This window comes from Hyaena hyaena, unplaced genomic scaffold (genome assembly GCF_003009895.1).
Source record: "Hyaena hyaena isolate Hyena2069 unplaced genomic scaffold, ASM300989v1 scaffold_634, whole genome shotgun sequence".
In the NCBI taxonomy this organism is placed as follows: domain Eukaryota; kingdom Metazoa; phylum Chordata; class Mammalia; order Carnivora; family Hyaenidae; genus Hyaena; species Hyaena hyaena.
Window position 1 is genome coordinate 749,641 of NW_024081267.1, and position 23,678 is coordinate 773,318.

Here is a 23,678-nt window from a genome sequence, read left to right on the forward strand (position 1 = left end):
CTTCCAGGGGCAAATAAGAGAAAGTTTTTATGGCTTTGGACATGATCTATAAAAACAAATTGGTAATTTGTCTTAAAAACTAAGAACTTCTGCTGTTTGAAAGACAAGAGCAGGGTAGACCTCGAGGGCATCAGGCAAAGTGACGTAAATCAGAAATACTGCATGATCTCCCTTATATGTAGAATCTAAGAAAAAACAAAAGCCAAGCTCACAGGTATAGAGAACAGATTAGTGGGTGCCAGATGCAAAGGATTGGAAATAGGTCAAGGGAGGTTAAAAAAGAAAAAGCAATTAAAAGAAAGGTAATTCTTTTTTTTGTTGTTGTTGTTTTGTTTTCTTTACAAATAGTTTATTGTCAAGTTTGTTTCCATAGAACACCCAGGGCTCATCCCCACAAGTGCCCTCCTCCGTGCCCATCACACCCCCTCCCCCCCCACACCCATCAGTCCTCAGTTTGTTCTCAGCATTCAAGAGTCTCTCATGGTTTGCCTCCCTCCCTCTCCCCAACTATTTCCCCCCTTCGTCTCCTCCGTTAACTTCCTCCCAATCCTCCTATACGTGCAAACATATGGTATCTGTTTTTCTCTGCCTGACTTATTTCGCTCAGCATAACACCCTCAAGGTCCATCCATGTTGCTACACATGGCCAGATTTCATTCAAAAGAAAGGTAATTCTATTGTTTTTCTTAAGTTCTTTACTTACAAAATTAATAATAGCAGTGCTGGCAATCGTTTTCACGTACTTTGCTGAGAAACGTAAAATACACATATTTGAAGACTCTAGGAACCCATGTTACAGTGATCAGATTAAAAAAACAAAAAAACACCATTCTCAAACTGGATACAGGAAACGATACCCAGACAAAATCCAGCTATATGTTGATGCCACACATATAAGACACACCAAATAATACAAGAAAGCTGGCATACTTACATTAGTTAATAGCAGATAAAATAAGACTCCTAGACAAAAACCAATGCCAGGAATAGAGTAAAAAATAATGATAAAATGAGTAATTCACCAGGAATTTTTTTAAAAATTGTAGTGAAATACACATAACACAAAATCTACCATCTTCACTATTTTTAAGTGTACAGTTCAGTAGCGTTAACTACATTCACACTGTTGTGTAACAAATCTCCAGAACTCTTTTCATTAAAGAAAGAAAGAAAGAAAGAAAGAAAGAAAGAAAGAAAGAAAGAAAGAAAGAAAGAAGGAAGGAAAGAAGGAAAGAAGGAAAGAAGGAAAGAAGGAAAGAAGGAAAGAAAGAAAGAAGGGTGCCTGGGTGGCTCAGTCGGTTGGCGTCCAACTTCAGTTCAGGTCATGATCTCACGGTTCGAGCCCCACGTGCTGACTCCCAGCTCAGAGCCTGGAGCCTGCTTCGGATTCTGTATCTCCCTCTCTCTCTGACCTTCCCCTGCTCACTCTGTCTCTCAGAAATTAATAAAACATTAAAATTTTTTTGAAAAAAAGAAAGAGAAAAGAAAAAAAGACAATGAAAAGACAAGGCATAGACTGAAGGAAAATCTATGGAAACCACAATCTGACAAAGGATTTATAGGAAAAATATGAGCACTCTAAACTCAGTAAGACACACCACCTCATAAAACACGAGCAAAAGGACGGACCAGATAACTCCCTCATGAAGACACACGTATGGGAAAGAATCACATGAAAAGATGCTCAGCGTGAAAACCCCTGCTTCCTGGCAGGGAACGGAAAACGGTGCCGCCACTTTGGAATTAATCTGGCAGATTCTTAGAGTCACGCGTTCACCCGAGAGAAGGCACAGCCGTCGGCTCCTAGGTACTCCTCCCAGAGACTCACCCCTGCAGGAGGAGTACTTGTAACAGCTACGAAAACCCGAAAACCCAGAAAGGGACACCTCGGGAAACCTCAGGAAAGTGGCATGGGGAGGCCGGCAGGGGGAGCTCCTAAGCCCCACCAGCTTCGATTCGTCCAGTTCACCCGATTTCAATGATCTGTCAATAAAACTGTCTACAAGCATCTACCCCAGCCTGGAGAACCCCGTCCCTGTGCTCACCACCCCTGATCACACGCTTAGAGGTGGAGGCTCTGAGAGGTCACTCGGCCCACCCACCTGAATTTCTTCTGACCAAAGCACCCCCACCCCACCCTGCACCCCCTCTAAACATGCCTCTCTGTCCCAAGAAGCACACAGAGCAGCAGTGTCCACACCTGACAGCGGTGCCCAGCTGTGGGCACATTTGTCCTCAAGGCCTTGCCTGCTCTACCACACACCTGCCAGGCCAGTGTCCACTGGGGCCCCCCAAACTTCTCTGGCTGCTTTGAGGAAGAATGGGGACACCCTCCTGGACAGGGACGCTTGTCAGGGCTTCAAGGTAGTGGCCACAGTGCTGCTGTCATGTCCCCCCAGGGGCTGGCCCGCCCGCTCCTCTAAAGCTGCCCAGGCCTGGTGAGCCCCAACATGGCCGGCAAGCCCAGGCAAGGCCAGCCTTACTTCAAGTTCAGTCCCACCCACGTGAACACTGCACAAATACCCGCAGGCTAGCCCTGGTGGGGGGGGCTGGGTTTGCCAAATGGGAAGGGAGGCTGCAGGGTAAGCTTCAGGCCAGGAAGGCGAGTCGCGGGCTGGGGTCGAGGGGCCCACAGCTGAGGGAGCAGCATGAGCACATGCTGGGCAGGACTGGGTCCCAGGCCCTCTGCAAGGGCTCGGAACGGGGAGGGCCTGGGGGTCAGGCCTGGGGCTTCCCCGGGGACCAGCGCGCCTGTGGGGTCTCCCCCACTCTCGTGCTTCCCTGAATGGACCAAGGGGACAGGGTGGGGGGCAGTATAGGGCAGGTCCCTGTCACGAGGCTCGGGCTCTGCTCAGACCTTCCTCCCTTGTCCAGTGTGTGGTCACACCACTCACAGTCTCCTCCTAACCTGGGCGCGAAGAGACGGTGCGGTGCACGTAATTCTGTGCACACTCAAACACACACACACACACACACACGGTCACACACACATCCTTACACATACATCCTCAATCACTCACACACACACACACACACCCTCAGCCACACACACATATACCCTTACATACACACACCCTCAATCTCACACACACACACACACACACACACACACACACACACACACTCTGAATCACATGGTCCACATACATACACACACACACACACAGTCTCAATCACACGGCCCACATACACCCTCACACACATGCACAGCCTCGGTCTCTGTCATACCCCGTGTGCAGCAGCCTTCCTGCCCCAGCCCCCCCACTCCCACCCCTACCCCCACCCCGCCTCAGTCTCTCCTAGGAGCCTTACCTGCCCCCCTCCCCCACGCACTGGGGGTGACCGCTGTTTGCTGGCATGCCCAGCCTGTGCCTGGAGACGGCAGGTTTGACTAGATCCAAGAATCCAGGGCCCCAGGTGGGGATGGGGTCTGGGAGGTCTAGGCAGGAGGGGCGGCGGCTGGGAGGGCTCAGAGGCCCAGGCCAAGAGAGCCCCAATCCAGGGGAGAGCACAATGTGCCATGGCAGGAGACGCTGCCCCACAGGTGTCAGCAGAGCACAGACAGAGTGGGGACCAGGAGAGGGAAGGCAGTAGCCCGCAGCAGCCCGGCCCAGGACACGGAGGAGATGGGGTGGGCGCTGCGCCCAGCTACAGGGGTGTGGTGGGCTGGAGACAGGGGAGCCAACCACAGACCACCTGGGAGGGCGGGGTCTTGGCGGGGTCTGCTTCCCCAGGGCTGGGACCCAGCACTGGGCAGGCGGCCCCCTCCCTCCTCAACAGGAACCAATGTCTCCAGAGCCAGCATTTGTGACCAGTGTCAACACAATGCGACCCCCAACAGTCCCCACTCGCACACAGGAGGCCCCGGGTCCCCACCACCCCCAAAGACAATGAGGGATGGAACTCCTGCTGACCGCCTGGGAAGCCACCTGCCCAGGGAGGGTGCCCTGCAGCCCTGCCTGCCACGCCTGCCCAAGCCTGCTTTTGCAGGTAAATTGTCCTGGGACACACCCACCTACACGGGAAAGCTGACGCAGCCCACTGTGACGACACTGGGGCCACTGCCTTGAGTCCACGGGCACAGTAACTAGGGCTCAGAGAGGATCCCTGGGTCCCACGGCCACAAGCAGGTCAGCAACCCGGCAGGGACGGAGAGGCTGGCGCCCACACGGAGTGTACCTTTCCAGGCAAAAGGCTCCTTCGGCCTCTCCCTAACCCACAGCTCAGGACACAGGCCCCTGGAGGAGACAAGGGCTCTACAGAGGCCCCAGCTTCACACCCGGCTCCACCCCTCCAGGTGGGCCATCCACCGAAGGGACAAAAACAGGGGAGGGGGGGCAAAATGAAGAGACCCCAGGCAGCTCCACTGGTATTCTCAGTACCAAAGCTGTATCAGTCAGGGCTCCTTCCCCACAGAACGTGTACACACGTATGTAAGAGGAGATTTATCCCAGGAGCCGAGACGGTGCACGGTCTGCTGTCCGCGAGCGGGAGAACCAGGAAAGCCGCTGGTGTCCGAAGGCCCGAGCACCAGGGCACCCACACACAAGGGCGTCCCAGCTCAGGAAAAGGGAGAGAATTCACCCTTCCCGCTTCTGTCCCAGGGCACCAGAGGCCTGGGCCGCCCACACGGAATGAGTGTGAGTCCCTCCCAGAGACACACCCGTCCTGTAGTCCAGCCAAACTGACACATGAAATGAAGCGTCACACAGGCATGGGGTCTGTGCCAGTGGCTCTCAGCTCTGTCCCCTGGGGGGAAGGGGGTCATAAACAACAAAAGAGTAAAACACTGTTTACAAGACCAGACAGACGACCCGACGCGGCCCTCGAGCTGCAGTCTGCTGACCCCTGGTCTGAGGTCAGCACCTCCTCGCCATCCGGCATCCACTCTCTGTGGCTTGTTACAAAAAAACTGCAAGCGTGCACTGGACGGACTCACACCCGAGTCCAGAACAGAGCAGGGACGTGCATGGCGGCAGGCCTGGAAGGATGAGGGTGCTCCAGGTGGGGGTGGGGGGAAGGAGCCCTCGACAAGAAGCCCCCTCCGCCCCGGCCGCGGCAGACCCCGGCATCCGACCAGCAGGACAGCAGGGACGAGCATGGCAGTGTCCACCGCCGAGGCCCGTCCTGCGTCTGGCCGAGTGCCCCACCTTGCTGGGCCCGCCACACGCTGGGCTACGTGCAACGTGCCTGGCCTGGTGCTGGGCAGCCAGCAGCACCAGGCCCGGGAGAAAGGCTGACCCTTAGCTCCTTAGCTCAGGCCCCAGAAGCAGGTCCGAGGGGGGAGACAGGCAGGGCCTGGACCCTGGGGAAGGCCTGCAGCAGCAGGGCGGGGGTGGCGGCGGGAAGCAGGCCACCGGGTGGGGCTGCTCTAGAGCAGCTTCCTTCCCGGACCAGTCCGGCTATCAAGGCAGCAGGCACAACACGCGCCAAGCCAGAGAAAAGGAGATGAGCTAAGGCCTTGCTCCAGGAAGCCATTTCCTCAGTGAAGCTCGGATGTGGTGTTGGATTCCTGGACTGACTCAGCCTTGCCCACCTTCCCTGAAGGGCTGCTGCCAGCCTGCGCCAGGACGGGGGCGTCCCTGGAGTTCCCGGGTCCTGCCTGTCCCGCCCGAGACCCCCTTCCGGCACAGCTTTCGGGCCCCCACGCCCAGCTGTGCCCCAGCTGGGGGCCTCAGAACGGCCAGAATCACTTCCTCAGTTCACCAATGGTCTCCAGCAGAGTGGGGAGCCCCTAAGGTGTCCCTCACCTCTGTTCTGGTTCAAAATGGTGCCCTGGAGAGGGCTTCTTCAGAGCAAGTGTGCACCACCAGCTCCCCAGCAGCAACCTGCTGCGGAGGGCCTGCACCCTTGGGAGCCACACGGAAGAAACGGCACCTCAAGTGCAAGCCAACTGGCTGCAGCGTGTGTTCAACACACGTCGATGGACTGATAGATTCCCAGTCCAAACTGGTACATGCAGGCTCCAGCACTCAATCAGGGTGTCTGCTGACATGGAGGCGAGACTCTGACACAGGCACTGTGGTATGGCCAGCTCCCCTGCAGACGCCCGGCAGCCCCACAAAACACTGCTCCCACGAGAGCCTCGTTAAGCTCAAGACAGGGCTCAGCCTGTGAACTGAATACAGGTTCAAGCTCAATGACTTCATCATAGGATAAAGGTTTTACAGCATTAAGGGAGGAAAGTGTCCATCTCTAACTGACCCAACCTATCCACACTGAACTCACTGGCCCAAACAACCTGGCACTAATTACTGAACACTGAAACAGTGTGTCAGTGTGGAGACAGGGGAGAAGGGAGGCGGGGGTGGGGGGGGCTGAGTGATATGCAAGGAAATCAGAATCGCGGGCAACAGAGAGAAGATGAAGGGCACCACGTCCTTTCCAAGGAGAGCTTTTCCCTAAGGAGACGGCGTCACAGCGGGATGGGCTGACCTCGCAGTGATCTGAACAGGAAGAAGTTCCACACACATGTGCACCACGGCAGAGCAAGTTCTCTGTAAATGTAAAGCTGTTCTCAAAAAATAAAATCTATTTAAAGATATACTAGCATGCACCCGAACACGTGGAAATTGATCTTCTCAACTGTATCTGCCCCAAAGAGGGCACACAGAACAAACACCGGGGAAACCGAGTCAACCAAACCCAGAAACACCTCCGATAAGGACGTGGGGATCGCTGCCAAAGCTGCCCCATGCCGGGGGGAGAGGATGCACTAAAAATACACTTTAGCGATAAAAAGAAACTCAGAGACTCAACAAAGTACACAAGCAAGTCTCAGAACAGGGAAGCGCAACAGCAAAAACTCCACAGCAAAATAAGAAAGCAAAAGCTGGGGAGCCTGGGTGGCTCAGTCGGTTAAGCATCCGACTTCAGCTCAAGTCATGATCTCCCTGTTGGTGAGTTCGAGCCCCACATCAGATCTGTGCTGAAAACTCAGAGCCTGGAGCCTGCTTCAGATTCTGTGTCTCCCTCTCTTTCTGTCCCTCCCCCCTCATGTTCTGTTGTCGCTCTCTCTCTGTCTCAAAAATAAATAAATACTAAAGGGGTGCCTGGGTGGCTCAGTCTGAGCATCCGACTTCAGCTCAGGTCATGATCTCACACTTGTGGGTTTGAGCCCCACATCAGGCTCTGTGCTGACAGCTGGGAGTTGGAGCCTGCTTCAGATGCTGTGTCTCCCTGTCTTGCTTCTCCTCTCCTGCGTGCTCTCTCTCTCTCTCTCAAAAATAAATGGGGGCGCCTGGGTGGCTCAGTCGGTTAAGCGTCCGACTTCGGCTCAGGCCATGACCTCACAGTTCATGGGTTCGAGCCCCGCGTCAGGCTCTGTGCTGACTGCCAGCTCAAGAGCCTAGAGCCCGTTTCAGATTGTGTGTGTGTGTCTCTCTCTCTGACCCTCCCCTGCTCATGCTGTTTCTCTCTCTCACAGAAATAAATAAAACATTAAAAAATTTTTTAATTAAATTAAAAAAATTAATGTAAAAAAATTAAAAATAAACACTTAAAAATTAAAAAAAAAAAAAAAAAAAGCAAAAGCAACCAAGCTTGTGTATTTTCTCCACCTGGTGACGGTTTCATCCAGGCCAGTGGTCTGCACGGGGCACCGGTCTCCACACCAGGCAGCCACAGGCCAGTGCCCCCACACACCCTGGAAGGACAAAACTGGGGGCACCAACTCCATTTAGTTTTAAAACTACTGACTGGGCGCCCGCCAGGGAACAGCAGAAGCAAGCACATCTAGTAAGCAGCCACACGGCGTGTCAGCAGGTGACCCATAGACGTTCCTGCCACAGACGAATGCGTAGGAAGGAAGGAAGGAAGCCGCCTGAACAAAGATGCTTCCACTACGACCTGGCCTTGCCTCTCAACCAAAGCTCTACAAAAATGGATGTGCTAGGGGCGCCTGGGTGGCTTAGTCGGTTGGGCGTCCGACTTTCACTTAGGTCATGATCTCGCGGTTCGTGGGTTCTAGCCCCGCGTCGGGCTCTGTGCTGACTGCCAGCTCAGGGCGTGGAGGCTGTTTCAGTCTGTGTCTTCATCTCTCTCTGACCCTCCCCTGCTCACGCTGTCTCTCTCTCGCCTAGAAATAAATAAAACATTAAAAAAAAATGGATGTGTTAGCTTTCCTTCCTAATGTCACAAAATGAGCATCTGCAGCCACAGTAAACGCATCTAGACAGATCTAAAGTGAGAGCCAACGTTAACCAAGAGCAGAGCAAATTGATAAATAATGGACAAGTCCAGTTTTCTCGCCACTTAAAAGGACAAAGGAACCTCTCACCACACTTCCCAGAGGCTAGAAGAAACAGGAGGAAAGGTAATAATGTCACCTAGAAAATGCACTAAGGAACACCTCCAAAAAGCTCATTTAGAGACCTCCAATGCCCTCAAATTAAATTGTTAGCTTAGGAATACATAATAAAAAACTATTTATATTGTCAATATCAAAAAACCGTAACCCTTGAATACCATCTTAACTAGAAACACAAGACTCAGTCGAAGAAGATGCCCCCAATGCTAACAAGAGGGCTGAAGCAGGTAGGAGGGTGGGCGCCTGGCGTTCACGAAGAGCAGGCGTGCTGCCGCAGTGGCGCCGCCACCGCCGTGAGGAGCAGGCGCGCTGCCGCACGGGCACCACGACCGCGGGGAACGAGGAAGCAGCCGCAGACCTCTGGGGTCACTCCGGAGGAACGGGGATATTCATCTCGACCACAAGGAAGCAGAAAGACGATCTCCCTTACCTCCTGAAAAACGTTAAAGGTATAATTCACATACCATAACGTTCATCCTTTTAATTCGATGGATGGATTCGATGGATCTGCATATATTCACAGGGCTGTGTGACCATCACCACTACTTCCACGTTCTCATCCCCCCGAAAAGAAGACCTCACTTCTTTAGCGGTCACTCGCCAGCTCCGCTCCCCCAGTCTCTGCGGATCTGTCTAAGCAGGACATTTCGTATAAAGGGAACCACACACTCTGCGATCCCCATGACTGGCTTGTGTCCCCAAGCGTCGCGTCCCGAGTTTCGTCCACATGCAGCACGTGCAGCACTTCACTCCGGGGCCGCTGAGAACAATGCTGCTGCCAACACTCTGGTTTCTCTGCGCGCAGTTTTCAGTCTCGCTGGGTTACACGCGACGTCACACATGGGCGTGAACCGCCAGGTCACAAGGTAACGTCTAAGGCTTTGAGGAGCCACCAGAGAAGACCCACCAACTCACTTTCGGAACCAAGTGTGGGCTTGGGTTTCTCCACGTCCTCTACAGCACTCGCTACCGCCTGTCTCTGATGGGCAGTCCCAGGGGGCGTGAGGTCCCTTCCGTTCAGGAACCACTAACACTACCAGCTTCTGCTCTCACTAGCACACTGCATCATGCTGGTCCACTTAACCCCAGTGTGTAAATTCTCAGGATGATTCACATTCCTCAGCTGTCACCAGGATTCTGGGCCACCCCCACCCCTCCACCGCTCCTGCTGCCGAGGAGGGGAGGACAGGCACCCAGACTATACACACAACTCCAATACATCAGTGAGAAGAAGGCAGACTCCCCACAGAAAATCTGGTGATGGTCTGAACAGGCTCTTCTCAAAGGAGTGTCTCCAAATGGCCATCAACACAGGACTGGGGACAGGGGGGTCCCAGAAGGGCTGGAGCCAGCAACCAAGGGAGGCATCCAGGACAGACGTCCCTGAGGAAGGCAGGAGCAGTGCTCACACAGCACCCAGAGCAGAGCCGCTCCCAGGCCCAGCCCGCAGCCCTGCTCAGTGGGCTGACTCTGCTCCACACCCCCCGGTCCCCTTGCCAGACCTCCGCACCCTTCCGGCTCTAACAGGGTGAGGGGATGTCACAATGGGAGCGGCCCCAGAGGGCAGGCAGTGGTCGGGGCCCTGCACACTTCACAGTCTGTGCCAATGGGAGCCCATCAGCTTCTTTCTCAGGAGAAAGATCTCCTTGCACAGGTGAGAAACTGCACCCTGAGAGCAAGTGACTCCCCATCACTTCCGGGGCGGCGGGGGGGGTGGCTGCCAGAGAAGACAGAGCCAACACTTGGCCCTGTTTAGCTACCCATGCCTCAGAATCACCTGGGGAGCCAGAAACATCCGTTCACAGATGCAGGCACACCTGCCAGCCAGCCCTTTCCAGTCTCGGGCTCTCAGGCCTGGAATCCAGAAGGCTGCCATTTCCTGGGGCACGCCTGTTAATCTCCAGATCAGCCCCATTTCACATGACCTGTGGAGATTATCTCCCTCCAAGCATATGGCCCTACACCCACAGGCGATGGGTAACTGAAGCAGAGCCTGAGGAGGGCCTGGCCCTTCTGCCAGGAGACTGGAGTGGCTGTCTGGTCACAGATGCCACCCATGGGAATCACCAGGAAAGGCGAGAGTGCAGCTGCACACAGAGCCTCACACACCAGCGACCCTGACGTCCCCCAGGGGAAGTGTTGGTGACTCAGGCACTACCCTGCACACTGCTGAGAGAAGTCTAGAAGAGAAGCTGGCCAATGGAGCAGTGGACCGGCAGGCTGCGAGGACCGGGGGCCAGGCAGGGGCGAAGGCGCCGGCTGGGGCAGCCCCAGGGGCACAGACAGTTCTCGGTCTCCTTACAGGTCAACTGTGCACCAATTTCAAAACTGGGGGCTGCTTACAAGACAGGGTCATCTGCGCAGCAGACAGAGCCGCTCTGGAATCTTCTGTCCCTTAAGATCAGAGACCACCCTAATTAATACAGCCCCCCACCAGAGGAGGGGCTGAGCCCCACCTCACTGAATCCCAACAAGGGGGCAAGATCAGACAGCCAGCCGGAGTGGCTTCCCAGGAGCCTCCAGGGAGAGAAGCCATGGAAGGAAGGGAAAAGCTCCCACATGAGCACAGAACCTGAAGGGCTGGACGCAGACCTGGGCCACTTCTCGGAGCCAGGGTGCCACCAGGGATCCAAGTGGCCTGGCGGGGTGAGGGCAGGACCCTCACCTTCCTGTGAACCCCTTTGTCTCACACCACCTAAGGCCGGTTCACAAAGAGAGTAGAGCTGGGTGAGGAAGGACCTGAACCCCAGATACACAGCGTGGGCCAGGGTGGTGGGGGGAGCAGGCCTGGCCCATGGGAATGTAAGCACCCGAGCACAGGGCATCCCATGCTTGGCACCAAGTGTGCACCTCCTCAGTGGGGAGCCCATGTCTGGCAAGTGCCAGGTGCTCAGGAGGACAGAGAGAACATGGGGACACTGCGGGGGGGGGGGCACACCAGAAGTGGCTCGGTGGGCATACAACAGGTCCAGGGAATAGACAGGTGCTAGGTGGTCTGAAAGGAAGGCTGGAGGTACTGTGGGTTCTGGACACTGCTGGGGGTTCTGGGGGTGCTGGAGAGCAGGCCTCCTCCTGGAAACGGGGGCAGATGGCAGCTACGGGCACGCTCACACAACTATGCCTGGCTGATGACCCTCATCCATCAGACCAGCCCTGTCCTAGGCCCGGGAGATCCACGTGGGACATCTGTCCTCCCTCAACCCACCCTTCCTACTATGTGGCTTCTGGCCTCAATTCCCCTTGGGGCACCTGCACGTTGGCTGTAGGGATCAGAAGAACCAGAGCTGAGGACTGACACCTGTATGGGAACAGAATGTGGCTCCCTGTGGACGGCTGTTGCTCCCCCCGCTCCCCCCCCCGACCAAGTCTGTCCCATCTGCTCACATTTGTCCCATCGCCAACCACGCACCCCAGCTGCTCTGGGCAGCATCCAAACATTAAGCTGCTTTTAGAAAACTGGGAATCCACTCCTGGGCGGTAGGGATTTAGCCAGAATCGGGTGCATTTAGAGAAGATTACACCCTAATTGCCTCAGTGTCAGCAGGCAGGCTTCCGGCCAGCTGAGCCCCAAAGCTGGCAGCGGTCCCCTGCGACCCCAGCTCTGCGACCCCAGCTCTGCTACCCAGGGACCCAGAGCGCAGCCCCAGGGCCAGGGGACAGGCCCTGGTGTCCCCGCAGCAGCTGGCTGCCTGGCACAAACCTCCCTCGGCAGCAGGAGGGGCAGCTGTCCAGGATGGCCCAGGCTGGAAACACCGGGCTCACTCCGTCTCTAACCTCAGCGTGTGTTCTCCGTTAGCAGCCTCATGCAGGAAGGGACGCCCAGCAAGCTACACGGTCAGCGAGCGGCTGGAGACTACCTCAGGACCCCGAGTTCTGCAACACTGGGACAGACATGTCCACAGCTGTGGCCGGGGCAAGCGTCCCCCACACCCGGCACTCTGCCATGGTCACCCGGGCAGAGGTGGCCGCAGGCGTCCCAAGGAGCTGATGCAGGATCACCTGCTGCGAGAGGCTGCCACTCCCCGAGCAAAGAGGACACGGCTCTGCCTGTGAAGAAAGGTGAGACCCTCCCAGGGGCACAGCCAGGACCCTGTGCCACAGCCTGGTCCCCCAGCCTTGCCCCTCCACCCTAAGCACCTTGAGGTTCGCCAGAGGGGTGAGGCCAGCAGGACCCCCCGTGCTGTCTGTGATATGCGTGTGGTCCAGTCACAGCTCCAGGATGCCACCCCAGAGAGATGGCCAGGGCCAGCTCACAGCCCGTCACGACAGCACCAGCCCTGCTTCGTGTGCAGCAGCCACTCTGCATACTGCAGCCCACGGCCACCCAAGCCCCTGGCCTAGCCGTGCTCCGTCCCAAGCGTTATGGCCACATCTAGGCCCTAACCACAGGCAGGCATTCCAGACATCAGCTGGTGCAGGCACAGGAAGGCACCCCCAGGGGAAGTAAGCACTGAGAACTCAGAGGAAGAGGTGTGCCTGGTAGCAAGAGCGTGTGGGAGCTGCACCTGGGCTGCCCAAAAATTCAGTGGGTTCTGCAGACCTGTCCTGACGCTGGCCAAGAGGAGGGACAGGCAAGGGGAGAGGCCGGTAGGCATCTCTGGGGTGGAGCCCAGCACCAGCACCCAATGAGGAGCCAGACCTGGGGGCCCCACAGGCTGGAGAGAGGCTCCCGGAGGGTGGTGGGCACCTGAAAGGGCAGCGGAGGCACTGGACACCCAAACGGGGTGTGTCTGTCACACTTCTGTAGTGACAGAGCAGCCAGGCCCCGCCCGGGGGGAACACCCAAGGGGGACAGGATCCCAGGTCTGACCACTGACTCCACACCCCTGCCACCAACTGCCACCTGGTCAAGTGCACAGAACAGTAAGCTAAGCAGCTCACTGGGCTGGTTTATCAGGAATAAAGTCAACCCTGACTGAGCGGAGCCCAAAGGGAAGGAAACTTACATGGAGGTAACCAACCATACTGGTTGTTTTTCTTTTTAACCATGTGCATTCCATTATATTTTCCCAAGATAAAAAAATAAACAACTACCACGGATTGACAAGTAACCACAACGCACTTCGCCAGCCTGGGGCTCAAGACCTGGAGAGACAGACCCCAGTAGGGGATGCACAGTCACAGCACAAAACCCACGGGGCTTAGGGAGCACGTGAAAAGGTGGAAACCTCACAAAAGCAGTACTGCACCGTCAGGACAGCAGGGCGTCCACGGGGACCAGCGGGACAGACTGGCACCTGCAGAGGCCCACGGACGGCGAACAGACCCGCACGGAGTGGAGGTCATCCAGTCTCTCGAACAAACAGCATGGTAACGATGGCACCCCACCGCACCCCCTGCAAACAAGTGAGTCCAGGCATGCCTGCGTCCTTCCGAAAGTGACTCGAAACCAAGCCCAGACCCAACACACAACACAGACCTGCAGAACTTCCAGATGAAAACGTGGCAGAATGGGGCGCCTGGGTGGCTTAGTCAGTTAAATGTCTGACATCGGCTCAGGTCATGATCTCGCAGTTTGTGGGTTCGAGTCCCGCGTCAGGCTCTGTGTCGAGAGGTCAGAGCCTGGAGCTGCTTTGGATTCTGTGTCTCCCTCTCTCTCTGCCCCTCCCCTGCTCATGCTCTGTCTCTCTGTCTCAAAAATATACATTAAAAAAAAAACAAAAAAAACCACGGCAGAAAATCACTGTGATCTTGGGTTTGGTGACCAAGATCTCAGCACTGAAAGTATAACCCGCACAAGCCAAGTGGTGCTAAAATGAAAACCGCTCTGTGAGAGACCCTATAGGAGTGAAAAGAGCAGCTGCAGACTGAGAGGCATTACCTGCAAACTAAGACTTGCACCCAGAGAAAGCACCATTCTCAATTAAAAAAAAAAAACTAAAACAAAACTGAAATGCTATAATAAGAAAGAACTCGAGTTTAAAATGGGCAGAGGAGAGTAGACACCTCACCAAAGACACCCAGACAGCACATGACCAGCTGCTCCACATCTGTCACTGGGGAAACGCAAATCACAACAGCGCCAAGACGCCACTCACGCTTAGTGGGAGCGGCCAAACCCGGGGGCGGACGCACAGCGGCAGGAGGGCGGTCAGGCTGCAGGCAGCACGGAACAGGCTAGTGGTTTCTCAGGAAACTGACCGTCCTCTTCCTATTCAATCCAGCAGTCACACTCCCAGTAAGTGACTGACCCAAATGAGAGTTGAAAATCGATATCTACACAGACACTTGCACAGACCTTTACCGCAGCTTTATTCATAATCGTGCAAAATGGGAAGCAAGCAAGATGCCCAGTTGGGACGGATAAACTATGTATGCTACACCCACAGAAAAATGATTGCAAATGTAAAATCATTAAGGAACAATCTGACCGTATTTCAAATGGATGAAGCCGCCTCACAGAAGGGGATGGGGAACACCGTACTCGCTCAAGTAACTTGTCTGGAAGTAAGTGGAGCACAGAAGACCACCAGCATGTAGCACTAGGCTCCAGCTGACACGGGCACAGGCAGCAGCTGTGACGGTCCTGTGCACACCTGTGTGGCGGGTGGGGGAGCCAGGTGTCCCACTGCTGGACGGAGGCTACAGACAAGCAAGGGGAGGCAGCGGGAAGGACGCACGGCGAGGGGCCAGAGCGGAGACCTCAGCATGAACTCGTGAGCACACAGCTGGTGCCACAAAGACACGTTTGGAGACGCGTGTGTGCACATGTGCTGGCGTACACACACCTGTCTCCTGGGAAGGCATAGAAGCAGTGACTGTCCAGCAGCAGCAAACAGCCAGCACCCAGATCTTGGTTTCGAACACCACTTTCCAGTAAAAGAAACCAGGCTTCTTGGAGAAAAGACTGATTCCAGGCCTGGGGCGCGGAGCCTTCGGGATGAGCCGGGAGCAGCCTAGAGCACCGGGAGGGAGTTGCTAAGAAAGAAAGGAGGGAGGGAGGGAGGGAAGAAAAGATGGAAGGAGGGAAGAAGGGAGGAGGGAGGGAGGAAGGAGAGGAGGACGAGGAAAAGGGGAAGAGGGAAGGGAGGAAGGAGAAAGAATGAGGGGGGATGGGGGAAGAGGAGGAGGGAGGGGCAGAGAAGGAGGAAAGGAAGAGGGAAGGAGGAAGGAGGAAGGAGGAGAAGAGGAAAGGAAAGGAGGGAAAGAGGTAGAGGAGGGATGATGGAAGGAGAGAGGAAGGGAAGAAAGGGGAGGGGGAAGGAGGGAGGGGAGAAAGGAGGAGGGAGGAAAGGGAGGAAGAAGAAGGAGAGGGAAGGGGAGGGGGGAGAGGGAAGGGGAGGAGGGAGGGAGGGGGAGGAAAGGGAGGGGGGACAATCAGGACCGTGAGTGTGTGGAAGGGGCAGAGCCAGACGGGAGGCCCCAGGGCAGAGCGGACCCACGAAGCAAAGCCGTACTGGGTCACAACGCAAACGTTAACTATCTGCAAGTCGACAGCAACGTGAGCCAGCGGACGGGTAATTAAATCAATAGCATGGAGTCAGGTCTTCCATGCAGAAAAATCCCAAACCATGTACATAGAAGCTGCTCCCATCCAGGAGGGGTTTGGAAAGGGGGAAGGGGTGCCTTTAAAGTGGAGACCCCAACAAACACGCAGCCGGGGATGGAGGCCCACATCATGGGGATCAGCCACAGACTCGCAGTGGGACGTGGCGAGAAGGGCGCTCACCTCTGTGACCCTCCTCCCAGGAACCCCTCCCCCACCCCAACCACGAGAAACACAGGACACAAATCCCAACTGAGGGACGGTCAGCAAAACTGTCAAGGTCACCACAAACATGAAAAGTCAGAGAAACGGTCACAACCAGGAAGAGCTTAAGGTCCACAAGACACGTGAGGTCTGTCTTGTGGGATCCCGCGTGGTGTCCAGGGGCAGAAAAAGGACAGCTGCCATGTTCCGGGGGCCAGGCCACATGTGAGCAAAGGCTGAGCTCCCACCAGCTCCCACTGTTCCTCAAACATCGCCCGCTTCTGGATCAAATCCGCATTTCTGAAACAGGTGTTACAGCAGAAGGGACTGCCTCACACGCTGGCCACAATGACAACATGGGGGGACATCAGGCACTGTGGGAATTTGCCTACAGGCTGCTGTGGGGTCTGCCCTCACTGACCGGGGTCACACCTGTGACAGCAGGTGTAGCTGCAGGCTCACGACAGCAGAGAGACCGCCTGGCTCTCCCCTGCCCCCACCCAGGGCCAACATTCCCTCAGACCACCCAGGGAACCCCTCGGGCTGGGATGGGCCGAGAGGGGGAAGGAGGGAGGAAAGAGCCCAGGGACCCCGGGGAGCAAACGACAGAGGCCTGCAGAAGGGGTCCCAGGCGCACACTCGCTCCATCACCGCTGGGCCTCCGGGATGCGCCGGCCTAAAACAAGGAAACCAAGGTGCAGGGAGGGGACCACCGGGGGTCGCATCAAGCCTTGGCAGCATACAGCGTGAACCCCCACTGTGACCCAGGTCCCCACCTGTGGAACAGGGACAAGGACAGCCCCTCCCTCCTGGGTCACAGAGAGCTGGCGTCTCTCTGCATCAGTCAGGATACACCTGATGGGCAACCGCGCGCCCCAGCGGGCAGGATCAGGAGGGCTGGTCTAACAACTGTGCTGGGGGGCGCCTGGGAGGCTCAGTCGGTTGAGTGTCCAACTTCGGCTCAGGTCATGATCTCTCGGTTCATGGGCTCGAGCCCTGCATCGGGCTCTGTGCTGGCAGCTAGCTCAGAGCCTGGAGCCTGTTTCAGATGCTGTGTCTCCCTCTCTCTCTGACCCTCCCCTGCTCACATTGTCTCTCTCTCAGAAATAAAACATTAAAAAAATTTAAAAAAAAACAAATGTGCTGTGTGGACAACCACCACCCAGCCACAAGACGACAGGCCACGAATCAGCTGCAGACAGCACTGCTGCCAGCTTTTTAAAAAGGAAAAACATAAAAAGATAAGAGGGGTGCTGGGGGCCTGCAGGAGGGAGGAGGAAGGGCAGCTCCAGGCTCCTAGCGGGAGGCGGGATGGCAGCCTCAGGGACAGGCACCCGCCGTCTGGTCTGTAAACGGCCAGGCACTCCGAGAGCCCCTGTCTGGCTCCCGAGCAGCGTCTCTGAGCCACGTGGGAAATCCCAATGCTGCCTGCACCGGGACAACACTGCGGAACTGTCACCTTTGTCAGATGGGAGAAGTTACCCCTGGGTGCGATGAAGCATTCACCTGGTTTCGGGAGCAAAGCGCGCCTGCTTCCCGGCACCGCGCACAGCCGTGCTCAGGGAGAAGCGGCCGGAGCCGGAGCCACAGACGCGCCGGCCGCACCCCCCCCCCCCCCCCCCCCCCCCCCCCCCCCCCCCCCCCCCCCCCCCCCCCCCCCCCCCCCCCCCCCCCCCCCCGCCTGCGCTCTGCTCCGAACTTCCCCACGCAAGGAGCAAGCCCTTTGGCAGGGGCGCAGTGCACACAGCCTGCCTTTAGGAAAGCAGGCCCGAACGACACAAACCGCACAGTTATCTCACGGGACTTGGCAACGGACTGGGGACGACTTCCGACTTGCGCACACCGAGTCTGTCCGCTGGAGGAAGCCTGCAGCTGCAGCCCAGAGAGTAACGCGAAACTGGGCCTCTTCAGAACCCGCTAGGACGCGCTCTCCCCCGCTCTAGGGCATTCGGCGTCGCTCACATACGTGCACGGGAAGGACCGGCAAGTAGAAACGGCCCGCTGTTGCCCACGCCTACCATCAGCGATCCCCATAATTCCCGCAGATACCACTCACATCTACTTTCTCCCTTAAAACAAACGTACGGTTTTTAAAATCTCAAGCTCTCGAAAGGAAGCCAGACCCCAGTCCTCCCGGACACCATCACCTGCCTGAGCCCAGATGGCCTCTGCGCCTTGCACACCTGCGACCCCAACTCTGGGTCCTCCTGCCAGGGCAGAGCCGGGCCCGGACACCGCCAGGCGGCCACACCGGGCCTGCTCCTGCCCGGGACGCTGGACAACACGGGGTCCCGGGCCCGGGAGCACCATGCCCATCGGAGCCCGCGGGGTCCTGGCCAGCCCCTGCCCGCTGACCACCTGCTCCTCACCGTCTTTCTTTACCCCCGGTGCATGCAGTCGCAGTTCACCCCGCGCACCGATGCCGTGCAGCAAGTCCGACCGAGGAGTGGCTGCGCTCACCGACGGGAAACACATCTCCTCCCTCACAGCACGAGGCCAGGCTCCCGGAGGTGACAGGAGAGGCCCAGCAGGAGGCGTGTCCACCTGGCGCAGCTCTCCGACCCCCGCCTGCCCGTGTGCTGCAGGTGCACTGACCTGAGCCGGGGCCACACAGCTCCCGAGGGCCAGGCCACTCTGTCTGCTGGGGCCAGCGTGGAGACGACAGCCCTGCACAGCATCCGCAGCATCTCCTTACCTGCTGGGGCTAAAACTCTCAGGCTCCCGCCTGCCCTCATTTCGTGAAGCAGCTCAGCCATAGCAAGCCACCACAGACAGGGCAAGAGGGGACGCAGAGGCACTGCAGGGGACTCCGGCACTCAAGAGAAGCGGAAGAGCCCCTATGTTTGCTTCACGACCCCTGCCCGACACACTCCACAGGCAGCAGAGCAGGGAGCACCCAGCAGCAGCCCAGGCAGGAAACGTGCTCCTCACCTTTGGACGCCCGCACCCGCCTCTCCCGACAGTCAGACCCTGCGGGCAGGACCACCTCAGCACCTCCGGGGCCCTCCAGACCCCACCTTCCAGCTCAAGCCTGGCCCCTTTGTGCCCACGGTGGGCAGCCACACAAGCGGGTCTCCCAGAGCCTTCCAGCCCCACGGATGATGCTCCATCTTCCAGGAGAATCCCTACAGGCTTTAGCGGAGTCAGGGCTCTTCCTGCCCGGAGCAAACGCCTAAGGAGGCCTCCAACTGCCCTTCCTTCCTCAGCGAGAACCTGACCTCTCAGGGACAGGCCACCTAGGCTCACAGCCTTGAGGAAAACTTGGCCTCTCTGTGCCTTGATTTTCCCAGCTGTACAGTGGACACAACAAGGTGGTGACCCCAAGGCTGGTGTGGGGTGTGCAGGAGTCAATGGGGCATAGGAGGCTCTCACAGCACCCTCCTTCGTGGGGCTAAACTGACTCACAGCTGTACCTACTGTGCAAAGACCTTCACGGCACCTGGTGCCTGAGCATCCCCAGTTTCCCCATCACTGGGAGGAGAGATTTTGAGAGGGAAGAAGGGAGGGAAGGGGGGAGGGAGTCTAGGACACAGAGCAGATGCCCCCACTCAGCTCAGCCACTAAGTGTGCAGGATGGGAGGGACTCAGGTGCTGGAAGCTGGTTTTGGGAGCTGGGCTGGGGCAAGTCCAGAGGTGAGGCAGAGGCGGCTCCAAGAAGCGCCCAGGCCTTGAAGGGCAGGCGGGCCGGCCTTCCAGGAGCTGGGAGAGGCAGGGGCGGTGAGAGCGGTGAAGGTAGCCAGCACAAAGGGAAGCAGCGTGAGCTGCGTAAGCTGGGGCCGCGGCCCCAGGCAGCAGCCCCTGGCGCCCAGGACCAAGGGATGGCAGGGAGGGAGCCAGGCCTGAGTGAGACAGAGGAAAGGAGGTGACGACACAAACTGGCAAACGCTAAGTAAGCACCTACTGTGTGCTGGGCACCGTGCCCAGCCTGACACCCCATGGCTCACCACATTCCACCCGCCGCTTCCTGGGACCACGGACCAGATCCCACCGCGGCCCACACAGCAGAGAGGGGACCCGGCCCCCACCCTCCTGCTACACCTTTCTTCCTGAGACTAACGGGAACCCCGCCCCATCCCCAGCCCTCACATCCCTGAGCCCCGCAGGCAGGAGCTGCCGCCCTAGCACACTGCCCCCTTGAAGCTGCAGCAGGGGACGTGGAGTGAGGTGAGGCCATGGCCAAACCACATGGCTGACCAAAGTGCATGCAAGCGTCCGCCCCACCAGAGTGCGGAGGGGACACAGTGGGCCTTGGGATGGAGTGGGCCCTTGTGAAGCCGGACTCAATCACTACCAAATATTCAGGCAAAAAGGGCCAGTGGGTACCCCATACACACATCCTCACACACACCATGGTGTTGGGTACACACTCACACTCACCAAGTGACAGGCTGCAAGGGCTCTCACCTGTGACCAGCCAGCCATCTTCCCTCCCTCAAAGGCAGGATCACCTGCAAAGGCTGGGCAGGGGTGCGAACGCCTCTGTTTGAAACATAATTTGTCAGTAACTGAACCAACTTTAGCTCGAGAAATTTTAATCTTGAACGTTTATTCACCGTTGAGAGACAGACCACGGGCAGGAGAGGGGCAGAGAGAGAGGGACACAGAATCTGAAGCAGCTCCAGGATCTGTCAGCACAGAGCCTGATGCAGGGCTCGAACTCACAAACCTCAAGATTATGACCTGACCCAAAGTCGGATGCTCAACTGACTGAGCCACCCAGGTGCCCCCAAGAAATTAAGGTTTAAAAGAACAAAAATATTGTCTCCTCAAATCTTGATTTATTTACTTTTTTTTTTTTAAATTAAGGGCTCACTTATCCAAGTAAGATCCTGGCTAAACTGCATAAGCTGCTGAGAACGTGGGCCGGCACGGGTGTGCGTGAGCTGCTGCAAGCCTCCAGGCAGCGTCCTCGGTGCTCTGAGGCTCCTTCCTCTGGCCTCTGCCAGGACGTCAGCTGAACTGTTCCCTCACCTACAGCGGGGGACACTCCAGTTCAGGACAGCAAAGCCACGTGTCCAAGGCCAAGAGGCCAGTCCGTGCAGGAGCTGGGGATGACATCAGACTAAGGGAGCAGGCACCTGAAGAACACGTGTAGACACTGGCACACCACCTTCCTGACTCCCCTGGGATCCACCCTCCAGACACACCCCACAAAACGCAGCCAAAATTCTTGCGCTGAGCAAAACATCGGTGCCTGTGACAGTGAGGAGCTGACAACTGAAAGGCCCCTAACTGCGGACTAGTTCTTTCTGCTACAGTCTGTTCTGGTCCCTTCCTAAAGCGGGCATGACTGTGAGCTCATGAACGCAGACAGAAAGGGACTGTGCTTGCTGCCGGGGGTGGGGGGATGCCCACAAGCTGGGGGAGGGGAGGACCCGGAGACCAGAATGGGGCCAAAGGCGCTCCTGCCCCGTATTCTCTAAGCCACTCCATCCTGCCTCCCTGCATCATCGCAGGCGCATCCCCTCACCCCACACACCAAGATGGGGCCCCTGGAGGAGGGGCCATGTGCCACCCATCCTGCAGAGTCAGTGCGGTCAAACCTGGCTGGGAGAAAGCACCGGTACCTGCTAACAGATGACAGAGCCACAGGTCCCATTTGCTGCCATCTGTCCCTCCCCCTCCACATCAGTCAGGATACTAACCAAACACCTGCTCTGCCCAGCACCGATCTAGGTACCTGTGCGGACTAATTCATTCCCTCCTCCTCACTATCAGAAGGGGAACCTACTGGTCTCCCCAGCCAGGCAGGGAGGCTCTGAACCGTACAGGCACCCACCCACGAAGCAGAGATGCCAGGAAGCATCTCGTGGGCAGTCAGGGAAGCAGCAAGCATGGTGGGTCCCAAGACCAAGGACCAGAAAGCGTCGGGCGGGGAAGGGACACGCTGTTGGAGAAACCACCAGGCCACACACCTGACCATGCTCGGCCTTTGCAAGTATACAATTCACAACCTCTTCTGGGTGGCCACGGCTGAAGAAGGAGCTAAGCCCACGATCACAACACCAGCAATGAGCAGGGCCTGGATCCAAACCCTGCTGTTCTACCCGTAAAGCAACTTCTCCTTGCCCACCCCCACAACAGGGCTGAGAAGTCAGAGAGAACTGGGAGAGAAGTGGCTGTGTAAGTCACCCAGAACTACTTCACGGAAGGCCTGCCCAGCTCTTCCATGAGGCCGCAGGTAGCCTGAGGGGTCCCATCTCATCCCAGAGCGAAAATCAGAGAAGACACACGGCTTCTTCGATGACAAACACCCACAGACCTGTCACCGGACCCTGGGACGGTAGCCAAGGCAGCCAAAACAGGAAGTAGGCGGGAAATGCACTGCATCCAAGAGAAGTAATGGGGGCAGGGGGGAGGCAGTCGCGGAGCTGAGCCTAGGAGGGACAAGCGGAACCCCAGTTATCGCAGATAGCCACATTCAAGGGGAACCCCCGTCTGGGCCCCTTCTCGGCCTCAGGGCGCTCACGGAAAACGCGGAAACCCCCAGAGAGGAGACGGGCTCTGCCTGGAGGTGATGGAGGCCCAGGCCTGGCCTTTCCCAACCCGTTACCTGCATCCATCCCACGCCCCCATGCCCCTGCCCAGGAAACCACGCAGCGCAGAGGACACCACCCCACCGTGCCCGAGGCCCGCAATCAGAAGCAGGCAGGCTGGCGACTCGGCCCGACCCGCAGCCCCTGCCCGCGGAGGCCAGGACCCCCGCACGCGCGCTGTCCGCCGCTCCAGGGGCCGCCGCGGCTCCTCCCGGCGGGCGGCGCGCGACGACCCAGGGCGCCCAGGTGCCGGCCGGGGCCCTGCCCTACCCGGGGTCGGGACTCTGTTCCAGGGCCGGCCCGGCTGGGGTCAGAGATCCGCTCGGGGGGGCGGGGGGGCAGCCGGCCTGACTGGGGGTCGGGGGTCCCAGCCCTCGCTCTTCACCTCCTTGAGCTGCTCCATCTCGCCGCGGATGGCCTCGTAATCCACCTCGAGCTCCTCGAACTGCAGCTTGAGCTGGTGCTTCTCCTCCAGCACCGCCAGCCCGTACTCGGCCGCCTGGATCTTCTCGCGCGTGGTCTCGGCCAGCTCGTGCGAGAGCCGCTTCACCTCGGCGCGCAGCCACTCGGGCTGAGCCTCCATCACCAGCCGCGCGTACTCCTCCTCCTCCGACGGCGCCGACATGGTGGCCCGCGGCCGGCTCGCGCTGCTCCCAGTGAGGATCAGGCCGGACTCCGGTCCGCCGCTGCTGCCGTCGCCGCCGCCGCCGCCGCCGCCCAGCCCGACGGCGCCGCCGCCGCGCCGCCGCAGTGCGCTCCTTGCCGCGCGGGGCACTGTGGGTGCTGTAGTCCCTCCCGCGGCCACTACAAGGCCCGTCGTGCCCCGCGCTGAAGGACTGGGTCTGATTGGCCTGCGTCCCGCGCTGGGGCGGCCCCCTTCCAGCGCCGCGGCCTCCGTCTCCGCCTCCGCGGGTATTGTGGGAGGGGCCGTCGTCTCGCGCCCGCGCCCACTACAAGACCAGTCGTGCCCCGCCCCGCCGCCCCGCCGTGATAGGCCCTGGCCTAGCTTGGCAGGCCTCCCGCTGCCGTCACTTCCACCGCTGGCGCCAAGGGTATTGTGGGGGCTGTAGTCCCGCCCGCGCCCTACAGGGCGCTGCTGCCCCGCCTACCTGCGGGTGGCGATTGGCTCCCCGGCCCTGGTGGG

General features: G+C 58.0%; 1 protein-coding gene across 3 annotated transcripts in view; it reads right to left on the bottom strand.

The window, feature by feature from the left end:
• BICD2 (BICD cargo adaptor 2) overlaps nucleotides 1–23,239 on the bottom strand; it is a 45,251-nt gene extending 22,012 nt beyond the window's left edge. For all 3 annotated transcript variants that reach the window (XR_005525329.1, XM_039216452.1, XM_039216453.1), the window contains exon 1: nucleotides 22,920–23,239. Coding sequence is in view for 2 of the 3 variants with exons in the window: in XM_039216452.1 (XP_039072383.1) it covers nucleotides 22,920–23,159 (240 nt within the window). In the remaining variant the exon portion in view is untranslated. The remainder of the gene's footprint in view (nucleotides 1–22,919) is intronic.
• Nucleotides 23,240–23,678: the final 439 nt, after the last annotated feature.